Source organism: Phoxinus phoxinus (genome assembly GCF_949152265.1).
Source record: "Phoxinus phoxinus genome assembly, chromosome: 11".
Classification (NCBI taxonomy): Eukaryota; Metazoa; Chordata; class Actinopteri; order Cypriniformes; family Leuciscidae; genus Phoxinus; species Phoxinus phoxinus.
Genome location: NC_136886.1, coordinates 13,665,794 through 13,682,003, shown reverse-complemented (window position 1 = coordinate 13,682,003; position 16,210 = coordinate 13,665,794). Strand labels below are relative to the sequence as shown.

The window sequence follows — 16,210 nt, the reverse complement described above, 5'->3', positions numbered from 1 at the left end:
AGTTGGTGCCTTCTAGATATTTTTTTTTCTTTTTTTTAATATTAAAATTATTTTTGGTTCATGTGGATGAAAGACAACAACTCCCAGAATGCATTTGCTTCGCTGCCCTACGAGGCCACGCCTACCGGTTACAGAGGCCAGCATCGGAAGAATTGATACAAATATGTTACTAGTTGACTCGAAACTGAAAAGATGCCATTTTATTGTCTCCGTGATGATTTGATTGATAAATTAATTGAAATACTGATCAGATTTATATCCGTTTTCCGAAAGAAACCCCCCTATGGACGGGTTGAAAACATGCGGAACTAGCTCCTCCTACTAATGGCTGTAGCCTCTGGCCAAAATTTCGATTTTTACGTCATCTAAGGGTTTTTTCCAGACACACAATTCAGAAATCTCTCGTCTCAGGGGGACATGAGGGAGTGAAGCACGGTCAATTCAAAAATACCGGGTTTCTACCGATACAAAACTTAATGCTAATCGGTGAAGTATCCCTTAAGTCACTAAAGTTGAAGAAACACCCTTAAATTGGAAAGAAATGTACGATGACATAATATCAGTGAAAATATGTTCAGTGAAATTTTGTAATCAAAATTAGATGAATCTCTTGTGTGCTCGAAACGTCACCTTTGTGAGAGTCTGTTAATAATTTACTATATTTTTGGAGCCGTGGTGTGCTGATCTTCAAGTTATTTATGGCCGAGCGCCCACTTTGAGCAATCTGCCTGAAATGTGTGTGTGCTTGTGAATTTGCTGCGTTGACCAACAGAAAGCTGCTTGGTTTGATAGTGACTTCTGTGTGTAGAGGTCGACCGATTTTACAATAATTAAACTAGGACCACGCTGGCCGATAACCGATTAATAAACTGATTGATACTGGATGAAAACAAACATAAGACATAAAATAGTGCTGAACTTTTACAAAAATAAAAAAAAAACTGAACTGAACCATGAAAATGTACTGTACTTTTTAAATATGAATTAATTATACCTTGATCAGTCATGTTAGTTCATAGTGCATTAACAACAGTGCATTGTATTATTTAATTATATTATACAACTTTAAAATGTAAAAATGTATTTGTAAATGTTGAAATTAACAATGAACAATACTTTTTTAACCTTAGTCAATGTTGTAAATGGTCTATAATTGTAAAGTGTTTCCATTTCATATAAATCCAGACAAAAATGCTTAAAGATGGCCATCTTTAAATGTCTACACAAAGGCCATGACATTGAAATTATATATATATAGGCCTAGTGAATGTATACTCTCACACTTTATTTGTTATTATTATCTAATAAAAATAACAAAATATGTATTACAGTGACAGTTGCTTTTGTATTAAAAACCGAATGCGTTTCTGATTTGTTTATATGTTTCTGTCGGCTGCATGAACATATCAATTTGCTTTCTCACCTAAATATGCAATGAATGCATAAAAGCAACCAGGTGAATATAGCCTAATGCAGATAGATGACATTAAACATTTGTGTCGAGCCTGCGTGTGTTTTTGTGACCTTGTTTTAACCACTTGAGGTGCTACTAATGTTAGCATCCTCTCAGTCTTGACGGCAAACATACTGCTGTTCTCCACTAATGCAGCTAGTCAAGAAATTACAGGTTATTACTTTGAAATGAAAACATGTTCGGTAGTGTACACTGTATAACTACGGTTTCATCGTCTGTTTTAAATCTGCATCTGAAGAGTCTTGCTTTGTGCAATGCGCAGTCAGTGCAGTTATGCGCTCTCTTAAGCTGGGGACACACTTAATGACAGTCAGTAAGGCTGATTATGAATGTAATTTGATTACGACTGATCATGCCCAAACACGCCGAGTCAGAGACAGTTTCATTCAGTTGGTGTTTAATATCTGCTCCAGTCATTGGAAACAGTCTGTAAGTGTGTTCAGTTCAGTCTCAAAATGTGTAAGCTAATCGTTAAGTGTGTCCCTGGCATTACTGTATTATGATTGCGGACCCTTCTTAGCAGCTTCAGCAACGGGCGCAACTCTGAAAAAACTATCGTTTTGTCGTTTGTTTTTTTTGCCGATATTAATTGGCAAAACCTATCAATAGGTCGACCTCTATTTCTGTGAGCGGTGCCTCATACATCTCTACACTATTGAAAATCTTTTTTTTGTTCGGTGTGAAATTTAATCAAAATTACATTAATGTAACGCACATAAAACCTCTGGTCCAAAGGAATTTGTGTTGCTCTATAATATCCCCCTCATACTGCCCACCACTATGTTTCCTCGCATGCATCTCACCAAAACCGTCTGTGTTTCCCATCTAATTACTGAGAGCCCTCAACTGTAGTGGGTTTGCTTTGACAGACCCTGACATGATCGGTTTGATTATATTCAACTTGCCTCAACAGCAAAAACAACAACGCTCTGTGTTTGCATCAGCAACCTTTCGGGCAGTGGAACTAAGAATGACATTGATTACGTTGTTTCCACCAAACCATCTTTAATCATAGATCAATTCCTGTGATTCAATAATAGGATAATATGAATGTTTGATGAAAGAGGGAAATAGTAAGAGATTGATAGTAAGAGAAAAATAAGTAGAGTCGGGAGTAAAGGACCCAATCCATTGGCCAGTGCAAATATTTATGTACTAATGGTCACTGATTACACTTGAAATGCTTTTTTATGCATTTGTTTGAGGAGAAACATCAACAGTGCAGAAATCAATGGAGATAAATAGTGTGGGAGAGAAGAAAAGGACAGCCCGAGAGAAAAAGACAAACATAAAACAGGCTAATATGCTCCCTTCACCCCTTGATCCCTTTACATTTCCCATCAATGGGTCTCTCTCTGTTCTCTCAGGTCATTACCAGTTGCGCTCCATCCATTGATGGGATGGGAATCTTAAGAAATGTATTGATTCGGTTTCCAATTCTGGTTATTTAATGGTACTTTTAAAGAAGAAATGTTTGAAAATTAGATATGAAATTCTTACTGCATTGACTGCCTTAAACAGTATGTTGCCAAATGATCATTTCCCATTTCATTAGAGCAGATATTACAAATCATAGATAAATTTAATACAGAAGTTTACACATACTTTTAATGTGGCACAGAGGCAGGATAAATGCAATCCAGTAATTGCCCCTAACTGTAAATTAGGTAAAAGCAAACACTAAATAATTAATAAGAAATGAATAGTAGATCATATGACACCAAAGACTGGAGTAATTACTGCATTAAAAACATTAAAAACCCTAACACTTACCGACCCCAATCTTTGAATTGTAAAGTAATATATTTATTTGTTGTCAAATTTGTCATTTGACTTATTCAGTGTTTTTATTCAATACTATGGTTTGCAGATTTAGTAGTGGCACAATAGTATTTAGGTACGTTAATGTTCCATCTGCATTGGCATAAAAATACACACCCGAGAGCCAATAACAGAAATCATTTGGTACAGAAAATGTATGTTTTTAAAAATGGGACTGTTCTGAATTTCAACCCGTTCTCGGTTCCCAACCCTACTCCTCTCTTATATAGCATTAGCCTATATAATATAGATGCCATTCTGCATTCTGCTCCGAGACTCAAATCTCGGAACTGCTGCTGTAAGGACCCAAGTCCAGGTTCGCATATTTCTGCATGGATTAGTTGCATTTAAGAAGTTGGTTCTGGATCAGCACTTCAGCAAAACTTTTATATCCAGCCAAGATGCTGACAGCAGCAGTAGCACTATGTCTTACCACCAACTCCCTAATGCTCCATTCAGTGGGACGCCCCTGTGCCACTTGGTCTTTCAAATGGACCAAGTTTCACACTGCATTTATCTTTTTTCCTCTTTAAGAAGGCATTGTGCGATTCCGGAACAAACTCCAAACAGACAAAATGCTCGATTTAAGCTTTTCACGTGTGAGAGTTTATTTACTCAGGAGTGTTTAGGTGCGTGTGCAGTCAAAACTGCCTCCCTCCGTACCTCTTTCACAGAGATACTCCAATTCCTTGAAGTGTTAAATAAAAAGGCGAGAGAGGTGTCTGATGAAGGCGCTTTCACACAATCTGCATACAGAAGCAGTGAAGGCAGATGAGATTAGTGTGTGGTATTGAGCTGTGAAGCGTCAGTGTAAAGCTGTGCTCACAGGGCTTTATCTGCTCACTTCCTCAAAGGAGTTCAATTGTGCCCTTTGAAATCCACCTGGGTTTCTGGCTTAATCTTGTTGTTACCTTTGCAGGCTGTTTGCTTATTATTTCTAATTTTATTCCAGCTTCTCTGTTTTCTCTTTTCATCTTTGCACTCCCTCAGTTGCAGATACCACAGTTTCTAAATGCAAACACTAGAGGCAGAGGGAAAAAACAATAGCCTACAATTTCAAAGTATTGCAATATTTTACTTCATGACACTGTATTGATATTTCAACGGCAAGAATAAATTATTGTAGTTACATTTTTCACTCTTAATATTTATGGGGAAATGAGATTGGTCACAACTCGGTATGCAAGAAGATGAAATGCACTGTGACATTAGATTGCTAGTCTCGTTAGACATTTGACTTGCAGCAGAAAGTCTTGGTAGGGTTGCACCAGCCGTTCGTAAGTTCAAACTTAAATAGAAGTGTAAAGTACAACTAGGGGCTTAGTATTTATTAGCTGGTTTGTAACTGTTTCTGCAATAAATTTTGTTATTAATTTGTCCATTTGTTCTTTGGTTCAAGGTTCTAAGCTCTATAAATATGACGTTTACATTCAATGATCCAATTTGTGAGCAGAGGTTGTGTTAAAACACGAGACAAAAGGGTAAAAATACAGTTATGTTTGAAATGCAATACTTAAGTAATAACATTATAGGTATTTTATATCAAAATAACTTTCAGAAATTATGTTTGAAATTAATCAGGAGCAATAAATACTGATACAAAAACATAAGAAATGTATTTATTGTGATTTTTATTTGATATGCATATAGATCTATTTACACCTAGTTGTGCTATTTACAGTAGATCTGGTTTGTGTTGAAGAGCGACTAATGAGTTATTTATTCACATAATGTACTAGCTCTTAAAATGTAAATGAGTATAAGTGTCAACATCATCATATATGTCTAAAGGATTGAAGTTTGTCTGGTAAAACATAAGCTTATTGATGCAATACAATCAATTTGCTGTTTTATTACCATAGTTACTCCTGTTTAGAGCCTTCTGTAAATATTTAGTTTACCGGTATATGTAAGTAGTCTCGTTTCAACGAAGTTTAATGGTGCAAAATATTTTGTAGTGTGTCAAGTTTAACTTGCGCACATGGTGATGTGCATGCCATGTAAAAAATGTTTAAAAAATGTTATGTATGTGGGGGGAAATATAATCAGGACAATTTTTTCCCCAAAAGTAATCCTGCAAAATGAACATACATAATCATATTGTATCGCCAGGTCTCCACTGTTTCCCACCCCTAACACATAAAATTAAGGATGTAGTCTGTGGCCATCACTTCCCTTAGTGTTTTCTGGATGTGCTGGTTGGCATTTGATGTTTTTTTTTTTTCTGTTTGTGTGTTTGAAGGCCATTTTCTCTTTGTGGTTTCAGACTGTATTGTCTCGCTCTCCTGACATCTGCACTCTATTCATTGGCAGCAAGTGAACTGACCAATATTACATGCAACTAGCTGTCTTTACATAGCACCATATGGGGTGGTGTTTCCCCTACCCTATTTCCCATATTTCTCTGTCACTGACTCTACTGTTTCAATAGATTCCCTTGACACTTTATCTTGTTCTCTTTCTCTCTTACACATGCTCACCTGTAGGAATATGACTGGTCTCAGCATGCAAGAGACCTTCACAATGCTTTTCACCTTTCATAGTTTATGTGAGCTACATAAGTATAGGTTATTAAACAAGTGGAGTCTCAAACAGTACTGTGATAATACAGGCAGTAAATCTTACAGAACCCGTCAGACTGTAGTGGGAGGAAATTTAACTACAGTGTGTGAATTGTGCACTCTTGTGTTTATATGTGTCTTTTGTCTTTCTCTGTGTGCAAATCAAGAAGAATGGACAGCCATACTAGCATAGTATTTTCAGACTGTAATGTAAAGCTTATGTAGACTTGTGTAAAGCTCTGACTTAACGGCCAGAGCTTTTTATATTGCAAACAAAACCATCACAAATATATTTCAAATATTCAACATATTGCTCAGCCTTCATGACGTTGTGCTTTCATGTTGCAAGATTTCATCTGTTATGAGAGATAGACTGAAACCGACAAGAAAAGAAAGAAATTGAACCCACCAGAAAAAGGTGACCAACTGAGGCACCTTTCTTCACAGACTCCATTTACGATTATGACCTGTCCATGTTTATAGCCCTGCTCAAGATGACACTGCGATTGCCTGATCCTATAATAGGTGGGCGCTCTTATCTCAAACGAGTAGCTACTCAGAACCACATAAACCACAGCCAGTCAATCACAGCACCTTTCCAAACTGCATTCTACAGACCTCTGATCTGGTATAACTGATTTATTTCTAACAGCTGCTTAGACTATTGAATTTTACATGAAAATTAACAAGCATTAGACCAGCGGAGAGCAACTAGAACCTTATAAATGACTACCGCTTCAGAAAACTGTTAAAGTGTTAACCACCTTCAGGCTTCGTTGTGTTACTTCAAAGTACGCAAATAAAGCAATAAAGTGCATTGCTCATAGTGTTTAAGTAGCTCTTTAGACCATTTGAAGCGATTGAATGACAATTTCCCATCCGCTTCATTGCTTTTTTTAAATTGCGTTTGTAATTCGTCAGTTATCGGGAAACTGAAGGTGTCAAGTGTGTTTAGACTGTAGTCTAACGTTCTCTGTGAAGTCTTGGAGGAAATGGTTTGTGAAAATTGAAAGACACTGACCTTGAGCTGCAGTCGTGTCCTGTGCCGACTGCCCACTCTGTGAAGTGCTTGCAGCGGACACAGAGGTCACCTACAGCTAGCCATCACATATCAGCAATCCGTCAGTAATCAGTGTGGTCTCTCGAGCATGGGACCTTGGGAATGTCATGGATTTGCCTGTTTGCGCAGTAAACTCACACACACACGCATCTCTTGCTTGTTTCTACACACTAATACGCAGGGGGACTTCCTGAAATCGAGTGTGTGTTAAAGCGTCAGCAAGAAAATCGAGAAAAATAACATTTGCTCAGTGGCAGGCCTGATGTGTATATATGTGATGCATGATGATTGTTTTATGTCAGAGCGTGTGCGCTCGTTGTTTGCACATCCCTGTGTGCATTTTTTGTTGTTGTAAATTATAGGAATGTACGTTCAGTCTTTGATTATGTATGTGTGCCTAGTGTGAGTATCTGCATAATGAAGTATTTGCTGCTTGTAATACATACCATCTTTTAATCAGCTTTTCCCATGAGTGGGTGCTTGATGCTGCCTGCCTGCGTTGACAGTCCTGCAGGAAAATTAGTAAAACCAACACTTGAGCTCGCCAGTTTTCTTGACCCAAAGCAACGTACCACACAAGTCACACACCAGCTTCCTTTCACCCTCCAAGTCAGCAACATCTGGCAGTTTTGCTGCTGTAGATAATTGTAAGCATATTACAGTGAGTCATTTATTGACTATGCAAGTTAATCAAAGTTATCAATATCGGGTATTGTTCAAAATTCATGTATTCATTTGATATCTATTTATTTATTTAGATTTTTATAATAACATTTTCTTATAAGAAAATAATTGTATATTTTTATAAGAAAGAAGTTTTCTCAGAGCCTGTGCGATTTTTGGTTTGTTTTCCATTTGACTTTTATAGCATGTTGGCTGTTGGCTTTTATCATTTATTTATAATGATTCACAGTAGGTCTACATTTTGTGGTTGTGGGATAAGAAAGAGTGTTTTCAACATTATAATATAATTCATATAATATAATTGGGGCCCTATGATTTTGGGTGAAAATGCAGAAATTGTGGAATTTAGTTATAAAAATGGAATTTACTGTAACGTGAAATGTCACCGAATTTGGATGAATAAATCAGAAATATAGGGTTTTTTGTTCAAATCGTGGACTAGTGACCTGTGTATATTTAATATTTGGTTTGGTTTACCTTGATGAAATTATGAAAATTATTACTATTGTACAGTATTTCTCATAGTTTATTAAAACATGATTTTTTTATGAATGTCACTCTTTTAATTTAAACTGTAAACCTCAAGTTTCTAAATAAACTTTTCAAATAAAACATATTTTAATTAAACAATTAAAACCAGAACATTGTGAATTTTATATATAGTTATTGGTATCAGCGAAAATTTCCATATAGTTATTGGTATCAGCGAAAATGTCCATAGTATTCCATAGTAGAGTCAACCTACGACTGGCTTACTTTAACATTGAACAAAATGACACCCCTCACCTTCAAGAAAATTAATATTATGTTCAGCTTGAAAGGAATGAAAGGGTTGACAAGGTCAAGCTTTGTCCTTAGATAAGGCTAGTGAAGGATCTTTGGTAATTAAGTGCTGCTCATGGCTCACTAACCACCTCGCTCTGTAGTCTTCAGAGGTGTTCAACCCATAACATAGTGGCTCTGGTTCCAGAGGAAGATAAGGGGCTGGGGAACATGGCCTCATGATGTGTGAGTTTGTAAATCTCTATGCTTGTTTCAGTGTAAGGTAGCTTGGCTGGGGAGAAAGAGGAGGCTTAGACGAAATCCTCTTGTTCTGATGGGAGGCAAGGGCCTGGGATTTGATCACCGTTGCAGAGAAGAATTTCACAGAATATCTCTTTCTTTCTGATCTGTTGCAACTCAGTGACTGTTGGACAATTTTCTGCTCTCTTTTGGTTGGTTTCATGATTTTCGCCCCTTTAATCTGTTTGACTTTTTAAGGGTCCCTATTTTTTTTATCAGTTTTTTATTTTATTTTATTATTATTTATATACTATTATGGTATTTAGAAATATGTGACCATGGACCACAAAATCAGTCACATGGGTACATTTTTGAAATTGAGATGTATACATCATCTGAAAGCTGAATAAATAAGCTTTCCGTTGATGTATGGTTTGTCATAGGACAATATTTGTCCGAGATACAACTACCGGTATTTGAAAATCTGAGGGTGGAAAATAATCAAAACATTGAGAAAATCGCCTTAAAGTTGTCCATTTATGTTTGCGATTGTGCTGCATTCATTCACAAAAATAAATGTTACAAACAGAATATCTTCATGGAATATGATCTTTACTTAATATCCTAATGATTTTTGGCATAAAAGAAAAATCGATAATTTCGACCCATACAATGTATTGTTGGCTATTTCCACAAACATACCCCTGCGACTTGTGACTGGTTTTGTGATCCAGGGTCACATATATTGAATTATCTTTTATTTAAATATTTTTAGTTTCCATTTTAATTTTAGTTTTAGTAATTTTGTGTGAATTTAATTTAGCTTACATTTTTAGTTTTATTCATTTTAGTACTTCATCTAATATTTACAGTTTTTTTTTTAATTAAACAATAACAAAGTGGTTTTATATTAGATTTTTATGGGTAAGTATACACTATTCGAGTTTTTTGTATATTTGTTTGTCTGTTAACATTTGAAAAGTCAATGTGCTGTAATTTACCATATTTATGTTGCTAATGCCCTTTCTTGGGTCGATTTGGTGCGCATTTTTCACATTTTTATCAGGAGGAAATAACTTGCTCAGCCTCTTAAATAACTTTCATATCTCATTTTTATCTGATAGCACAAATAATATATTTTTTTCATAGTTTGTCTCCATTCTGTATGTAATCTCCTCTTTCTGTGGTCCAATTTGTTGCCCATAGTATGTAGTGAGTATTATGGTCCAGCTGATTGATTTACTGTATCGATTGCAAGGAAAAAGACAGAGCTAATATTTGGCATACAACCCAGACCAGCCGTTTACATGTGTTTAACTGATGCACATGATAAAAGCCGAACATGTTAAATCACTGTGTCCTCTCCTACTGAAAAAGCTCTTATTGGTCTCCCTCCCTGAGAGCTGACAACACCATCAATAGCTCTCCCTTCAGGCTCTTTTACCCCTGCTACAAATTTACTGGGCTTAAAGCAAGCAGTCTTTATCCTCACACATACCGGTACAAAAACGAAACTAATGTTCATAAATTCACAGTGATGTGTACCTGGGTGTTTGTAATTGCTCCCAATGGAGCTCTGTGTTCAATATATTCAAACTCTCTTCCCAATTAAACTATAAACACGACAAGAAGAAATGACAGAGACACACGGTGCACTTAGCCTCATAGTGCTTGTTTGTAGTTTGACTCTAAAGCATGAGTCTTTTACTGCTCAAGACTTTATTTCTGAACCAGAACAGCTGTTATCAAGTGCGACCATAGCAAGTCTACCATTGCTTCTCAAGTGATCCAATTTTCTTTGCCGTCTCCTGCAGACTAGATTTAGTAGCGTGGAGGTTTGTTTCATTGTTGTTGAAGTAATTCCACCTTCCACTTAAGCTTGATATGTGAAAAAGCAGGTACATCTGAACTAAACTTTAAATTTGGTTTGCACCAAAACCTCTTGTGTTAATGTATATGCCCCTGTACTTACCTTCCTCTCTTTTCTTTAACAGCAAAAAAGACATGTGCTACGACAGACTTTTCTTGTAAGAATGGGCAGTGTGTCCCGGCTCGATGGAGGTGTGATGGAGAACCGGAGTGTCCAGATGGTTCGGATGAAGCAGACTCCACCTGCAGTGAGTACAGTGAGTGTTTGTGCATGTTTTTATAATGTTGATTCTGGTTATTTTTATTCTAATATAAGCATGCAAACATATAGGGGAATTTAATTTGTAAGTGAGCATCACCATACCTCTATAATAAGTTCAGTGCCATAGAAACTTTTAAGTAAGTACTAAATTAAATAAGTACTGAAGTACATAGTATGATAGTTTTATTAAAGAAATGAATACTTTTATTCAGTAAAAATTCATTACATTGATCAAATGTGACAGTAAAAACAAGTCAAATAAATTCTGTTCTTTTAAACTTTCATGCGTTCTGTGTTTTGAACATAAATCATAATAAGAAATGTTTCTTATGCACCATATCATATTAGATTTCATAATATTATTTCTTCATTTAACAAGCATTACTTCAAGGGTTTTCAAGTAATTATTCAAGTAAATATACAGTGATTTCAAACAAATAAATAAAGAGCAGCGAGTTTTTTTTTTAATCAAAATGTTATCTTGATAAAGTAACAGGAAAAGTCAGGCTTATAGCAGTGTTTGTTGTCAAATAATTATTCTGCATGCATTATGGCTAATTTATTTCAAATAGGATTGATTAACATAATTTGGAATTCCCCCTTTAGGCTTTTACTTTCAAAAGCAGGTGTAAATACTCGGATTACTGCATATATCCTTATATTTAAACAGTCTTCTTTGTTGTTGTAAACCTATTTGTCATGCACATAAACCAAAATAATGCTATTGGAGTTTTGACTTTTATTTGCATGCTTCCAGTTCTTTTTAGTTTATTTTTCTACCAAGGATCGCCTGTGGCTGTTTGGCAATCTCAATAATTGTTATTTTAAGCTGTGGACTGAGCCTTTCTCTCTGGCCATGTGATGTGATTTTGCCGTTGGCTGAATTAGTCTCCAGCTGCTAATTGGCAGCAGTAATGCTCACTCCCCTCGGCATACTCACTCACTTGTGTACTAGTAATTTGTATTGTCCACTCAGATCACGAGCAAATCACATTTTTACCCATTCTTTGTGCTCTGATTCAGCTGTTACTTCATTACTGCGTCAGGAGCAGTTTCTGGCTCACTTTTCTTTCTTTGCCAATATCCGAAGTATAGTGGAGCTTCCAGTTCAATGATCACAAGATCAGATCTACTGTGATTTGGCTTGTTTTTTTCCTCTGGCTACAGTATCCTGGCCAGGAAGGGAGGAGGGAGATGTAGGCTATGTTTGGAAATGTATACTACAATGACATATAGTATGCTCACCCTGCACAGTTTGTACATTTTCTGTATGCATAGAATATCAGAATGACCTACTGCAATGCCAAAATGTTCAGTTTGCAACAGTGTAAACTGTGCTCAATACTGTATCCCACAATCCAATGCATTTACCTTGAACTTCCCTCTTTTTATAAAGGTTTTTTTTCCAGATTGCCAATACCAATGACTTAATTTACCTATTACTATAATTCGTTTTTTTTTTTTTTTTTTTCACAAAATGGAATTAAGTTAAAGCTGCAGTCCGTCGTTTTTCCTCTTTGTCGCCATCTCTGTTCGAAATCTGCAATTGCAGTTATTCGCGGAATTATTAACTGTGCGTGGGTAGTAAATCGGCATGAAACAGCGCGGATGAACACAATGTATTGAGGAGAACTTGTCGCTGCCGCGTCGCTGTGGATACTGTACTGTCATCAGCAATATACTTTTTGAAAGTGTCAACATTAGAATTTTCATCGGGAAATCTCATCTAAACAAGTAAGTAACATTCACTTTTGTTCTGACCAAATTCGGGGGGTGGGGGGAAGCATTGCAGTAGGCTATATCATGCTGATTAAATCTAACGATTGCTTATATCACGTCAAAACGTGAAAAATATATTTTTTCTGTAGCCACTCTGAAGTCCGAAGTCTTTGGGTTTTACAACTGGTGAATCTCCAGTTGTCACTGGTGATTGTCGCTTTAAACTTTCGGGATCCGCCATTCCAAGTGCTAAGCTAAATCTCCACCTCCATCATATCCACACACGCTAGCCGGGGACTCCTTCTCTATGTGTACAGAAGTGACGTAATGACGCAAAGACATGCTCGAAATTCCCGCGGAAATCCACCAGTACCACTGGAATTAAAATCATTATTACATGCTTACCGTTTTGAATCGAGGTAAGGCAAGCAGATCGTTTTGAACACTGGCTGGTTACGTTTTTTTTCAAAAATGTCTTTTTTGATATTTTTAAACCCAAAAATGTGCCGGACTGCAGCTTTAAGTAAATAACAGTTTTTTTTTAAAGATGATCATGTAGGCACAATAAATAAATATCAAATTGGTTATTGGCTGATGTAAGAGATTTTTAAAAGATTTTGTATTGATTGATATTGGATATTTAATTAATTCTCATTTTCCCAGTGTTTACGTGTATATTACCTTGCCATCATCTCACAGTCACTTTAAAATGAATCATTACAAACACTATTCATTTTATAACTGTTAAATGTAAAATAAATATCCATTGTACTTTATAATGTTATGTCTAAATTCACCTACACTTTTAAAAAACAACAACACTTGGTTTTAGTTTTTAATATTACATTTATTTACAAAATGTTAATATCAGACATTTATCTGTTGGCTACAACAATTATCGACTTTTCTGTGTTGGCCAGATACCAAAAATATATCTACTGATATAATAGGTCATGATTCATGATATGGTCTTGTGACGACAATGTAGCATACTATTATTATTATTTTTTGCATTTTGTCCTAACAATCATCATTATTATTGGGTACATCCTTCTTCCTCTCTACTTCGGTATGTTAATATTCTGGATGTCTCTAAAAATGAGGTGGAATGATGATGACAACTGTGCCATAAAGGGATGGAGGTTGTGCTAGTTTCAAAGCTCCCACCCACAGAGACCGTCACCATATGATGGACAGGTGTGAAATTGTGTGTTCCGTAACATTTGTCTCAAGTCTGATGTGGATTTCACCACCAAATTATTTTTGCTTGATTTGCTTGTTAATGTCCATCCAAATCAGCCTACATGAATATCTAAATGCTAATCCAATGCATTGAGGTAAAATAACTTGTATGGCTTTGAGACATACACACACACACACACACACACACACAAATACATAGATGTATTCCCACTAGTCCAAGGTCAGAGCTTGCAGCTGTATCCAGACACGTTTCCCAATATCCATTGTCTGTGTTAGATTGCTTTTCACAATTGCTCTTAGCTTTGTTTGGTGGCCTCTACAGAGGTTCTCCTTCTATCAGAGCAAAGTCACAGAGTCACATGAATCATAGTTCTTCACAGCTTCTTTACACAAACCCTTTGTGCGTTCAATAGGTCTAGATTCCCCAACATTAGCCTCCCTCTGGTAATGCAGAGTATAAGTACTGTCATGCCATTACAGCAGACTATCATGTTGTGCTCAACCTGGTAATATTAAGTAAGTAATATTGAAAAACGACCCAGGCTCTGGCATATCTTGATCAATGGGAACAGCGGGACAGTCATTATGGTTGCATTAAAACGTAATAAACAGGAGCATGTGGACATGACTCAGGTGCTTGTACAAAACTGAATTTGGGATCATATGCTGGCTGCTGGCATGATTATGAAAAATGAGATTGGTACCTTGCCTTGATTGGGTGGTTATTAATCAGCTTGATGGTGTGCGTGTGTGTGTGAGAAATATGAGATTTGCATATACTGTAGGATCTCTGGTCAAACTGTTTGCCTTTTATTGTGAAGCCGCCTTTATACAGACCTAGACAAGAATCTTTGTCATAGTGAATTATAAGGAGCTTAATTAGTGGTGCTTGCTAACGCAACATGTTTTTATTTATTTTTTAAATACTTTTAAATGCTACTAGTTTTCAACAGGCATTACTCTGTGTCACATGATCCTGAGTTGTTTTTCTTGATATGCTTTAAAAGATTGGATATTCAAACAAGTTTCATTTTTACGTACTGGAACTTAGCATTTGAGTGCTCCACACCTTTCAGCGTTGATCGAATCCAGAGGAACAAAGACAGACTGCCTTAGACATTGACATTGAAGTGTAATTGGCTTCCAGGTGAGCAAAAATAAATATATATCTAAATCTTATTTTCCAAAAAAAAAAAAAAAGCATTCTTGCAAGACCGCTGCTTCTATCACAATCTCCTCAATCAAGGTCAGATGATTGAAATATGATTATTTTTTGGTTACACTCAAAGATGTAATCATGTGTCACTGTGAATGTGATGTAACCTCTCCTCCACCAGTCTCACATTTTATGTTGACTAATTTGCAATTAACCTCTAACCTTTATGTTGCTATGTTAAACGTGTCCATCTCCAGAACTGATCTCAAACTAACAAGATCATGAGTTGGATTTATTCTTCCTTAAAAAAATGTTAGGTGTTTTTTTTCTCCACCAAATGCTGTGGATTTAAACTAAGGAAAATGAGGTGGATGTCAGGTGCTTTTGAAAAAAAAAAAAAAAACTGAGATTGAAATGCATTGTGTGCAAGAAAGAGAAACTACAAAAGACTGTTTGCATGTGCAGTAAAAATACACCTATACACACCTGACTTAAGTTAACCTAAGCGTAGCGTGACCTAATCCACACTTACGAACTCTCGCATGTTTACTGGCGACCTCTTGCTTCGAGTCACGCCCCCTATGAACATTATCACTTGGGATTTAGATCTTTTTTGTTTGCGCAGCAGTAACCAGACAGGCTCCAGACATTGCCTTTTAATATGCTTTAATCACGGCCGGGAGGATCTCGGGACTAATTTCAGAGGATTCCCCGCATTTACATCCTTTGTTGGTTTTATTGGTTTTACATATGTACAGTATAATTATTTGTTACTAGGTAGAAGCAAATCCGGATACCTTTATCCGGGTTGGACATACTAGTTATGTTTCTCCCTGTTGGTATTTTCAGACAGATAGTAATTCTGGCCCAAGTGTTAGGGGCATTCAGTATTCAAATGCGTATAAATGTTCTTCCTTCAAGGAAAATAAATGTTAGTTATAAAAATTTAAAAAAATGTAAAAACTCTCATGTAAGCTTCTAAATGTCATACAGTAGGAAATCCCTAAACGTACGTGTACACCTCTGTTGTTTCAGCATAATTAATTTCTAAAGTGAATTCTTATAAAACCAGTAATTACCGCGTCAGCCGTTTAATGAAATTATTTTGGATTTTGGATGATTCTGTTAACCCTTAAAGGAGAACTCCGGTCAATTTTAACATTGAGCTCAATTTTTAGTAAATTTGGAGTGCTGTCAATACAGAGAACAACGACAAAAATCGGTGTTGCCTACACCGTGTTATCCTCTTTTTAAAATTTACACCCTATTGACTTGAATGGGGCAAGTTTTAAACTTAACCAGTTCTTAGTCTTATCATCCTTGATGTGTCATTACAAGTGCCCAGCCATGTTGAGTGATTCCTTCAGAGTGAACACGAGTGAATCTGACTGCAGTAGAT

The 16,210-nt window shown here is 36.2% G+C and overlaps 1 protein-coding gene across 8 annotated transcripts in view; it reads left to right on the top strand.

The window, feature by feature from the left end:
- The window catches only part of lrp8 (low density lipoprotein receptor-related protein 8, apolipoprotein e receptor), a 159,817-nt gene that overhangs the window by 57,047 nt on the left and 86,560 nt on the right, over positions 1 to 16,210 (top strand). For 5 of the 8 annotated variants that reach the window (XM_079629237.1, XM_079629236.1, XM_079629239.1 and 2 more), the window contains exon 3: positions 10,597 to 10,728. In XM_079629237.1, the coding sequence (XP_079485363.1) occupies positions 10,597 to 10,728 (132 nt within the window). The remainder of the gene's footprint in view (positions 1 to 10,596; positions 10,729 to 16,210) is intronic. The other 3 variants (XM_079629238.1, XM_079629240.1, XM_079629234.1) reach the window with 1 other exon arrangement.